The sequence below is a fragment of the Bison bison genome, unplaced genomic scaffold, assembly GCF_000754665.1.
Source record: "Bison bison bison isolate TAMUID 2011002044 unplaced genomic scaffold, Bison_UMD1.0 scf7180017864160, whole genome shotgun sequence".
NCBI lineage: Eukaryota > Metazoa > Chordata > Mammalia > Artiodactyla > Bovidae > Bison > Bison bison.
Window position 1 is genome coordinate 6,689,911 of NW_011494732.1, and position 1,980 is coordinate 6,691,890.

The following is a 1,980-nucleotide window of genomic DNA, read 5'->3' on the forward strand; positions in this document are numbered from 1 at the left end:
AACACAGCAGTGTTTCAGGATCAGCGTGGAAAGCACATGGGCTCTGATCAGTGGTAATCCCAGCGTGTGCAGGGAAAGGGTGAGGGGCCAAGCCAGAGGGTGCTTCAGCAGACAGGGCTTTCAGGACCCTCCCCTGCACCCCACTGAAAGCTGTGGTGGGCACAGCCAGGCTTCTTTCCCTCCTGGGTCCTGGTGTCCCATGCTGGAGCTGGTGAAGTGGGGTGGGGGGTGCACACTGGGAAACTGGTGATGGGGTGGGGTCACACACCCACCTGCAGGGTCTCATTCACGATTGGAGAGACAGCGTCCAGCTCACCCACTGGCAGGGTTTGGGGTGTGTATCGGCCCGTGACCAACAGTTCGTAGAACCGCATGCGGGTTTCCCCTGTAGAAAAGGCAAGGGAGGGAAGCCTCAGTGAGGCTCCAGGATGGGGCAGCCCCCACAGGTGGGCATCCTTGTGGGTCCCCTTGTACCTGGGACCCCACACCTTGGGAAGCTGAGTGACCCTGACCAAGTTCCCACTTCTCTCTTTGTACCTCATTCGGGAGGTACAATCTGTTCAATGAAGCGGCTAAACTGTATGATTCTCTCATCCTGAGATTCAAGAATTTAATGTCTCATGACACCGGGACTCCCCCAAATATAGACATGCCACCCCCACCACAAAGCCCCTTCCTGTCACCTGTGCCATGCCAGCCATTACCACAGTCAGGTAATCCCCGTTCTTCTGCCTTCCCATCTACCAGCCAGAGCCCAGTAGCAAGTGAAAAGGAGACCCAGTGACACAGAAGTGACAGTTTGTTGTGAACCCTCTTGGGTGACTGACAGAGTTTGTAAAAGCACTCTAGGACTGACAGCCTCCTCCCAGTCCCCAGTCCCCCTGTTGGATAACCCTCCACCCTAGCTCCTCCCCATTCCCAGCCCCCCACCAGTAGAGAAAGGCCTCTGACAGACCAGGGGGCCAGATTATCGATATTTATAGAGCCCTCTGAGGCAGCTGCTTACATATGCAAAGGAGACACATTCCTTGAGCTACTCTTTACCGGTCTCTTTCTTGAAATACAAACTTAGTGGCAGTCTCTAAGGGCCTTTTTTTTTTTTTTTTTTTTACAACTTTGGTGAGGGCTGACTGTTCCTTAAGATAAGCCTGCCACCACCCAAGGGGTCTCCCTTGACAGAGACAAGAGGAGGGGAGGTGAAGGGGGCTGTGGCCTGTGCCCTGAGGAGGCTCAGGCCTGGGACAGGTTTGGCAAAAGTTTATAGGGTAACTGTGCCCAACCAGGAGCAGCGTCCCTCCACACCCCCCAGCAAAGACTAAGAAACTCAGTTGACATGTATTAAAGGCAAAAAAGAAGATTTAGATTTTCAGGTCTTAGGTTTGGTATACCCCAGTTGCCCCTAAACCCCATGCTCACAGAACCCCTGGAAGTTACCCACCTAAACCCTCCCAGGCAGGGTCCCCCGGGAACCCCCCCACAGCAGGGGAAGGTGGGAAAGACCCCAACAATGTCTGCCCAGTCACCTCTGGTTGGACCTTAGAGCACCTGACACTTTCTTCTATATTCTATAGGAACTCTAAGCGGCCACAGACAAACTTTAGGGGATGCCCTGGAGGTCCGGAAGCCCCCCAGTCAGCACGGAGGAGAAGCCTCCCAGGACCCTGAGGGTGGGAGGTATGGCTTCCAGAGCCCAGCTCTCCCAGCAGCCGCTCAGAGGCTCAGAGCGAGCGCAGAGTGGGATTCTGCTGCCTGGGAGGTGATGCTGTCTCTTTAAGAGAGAGGAGGGAAGATACAGTGTCAACCCTTGAACACCCAGAGCAGCCCGCCCAGCTCTACGGGAACATTATCAATGAAACCACACTCCGGGCCCAGATTGGTTCCCACTTCCAGGGGGAGGGGGCGGCAAGAGGGGGAGGGGCACTCCCTAACCCCTTAGGAGGACTTTTTTAGTGGAGAGACCTACTCTTCGCACATTTAAAA

The 1,980-nt window shown here is 54.9% G+C and overlaps 1 protein-coding gene across 1 annotated transcript in view; it reads right to left on the reverse strand.

Moving 5' to 3' along the window:
- Window positions 1-1,980, reverse strand: part of SETD1B (SET domain containing 1B) — a 21,619-nt gene that overhangs the window by 18,750 nt on the left and 889 nt on the right. The window contains 1 exon segment of the mRNA XM_010841425.1: window positions 273-385. Coding sequence (XP_010839727.1) covers window positions 273-385 — 113 coding nt within the window.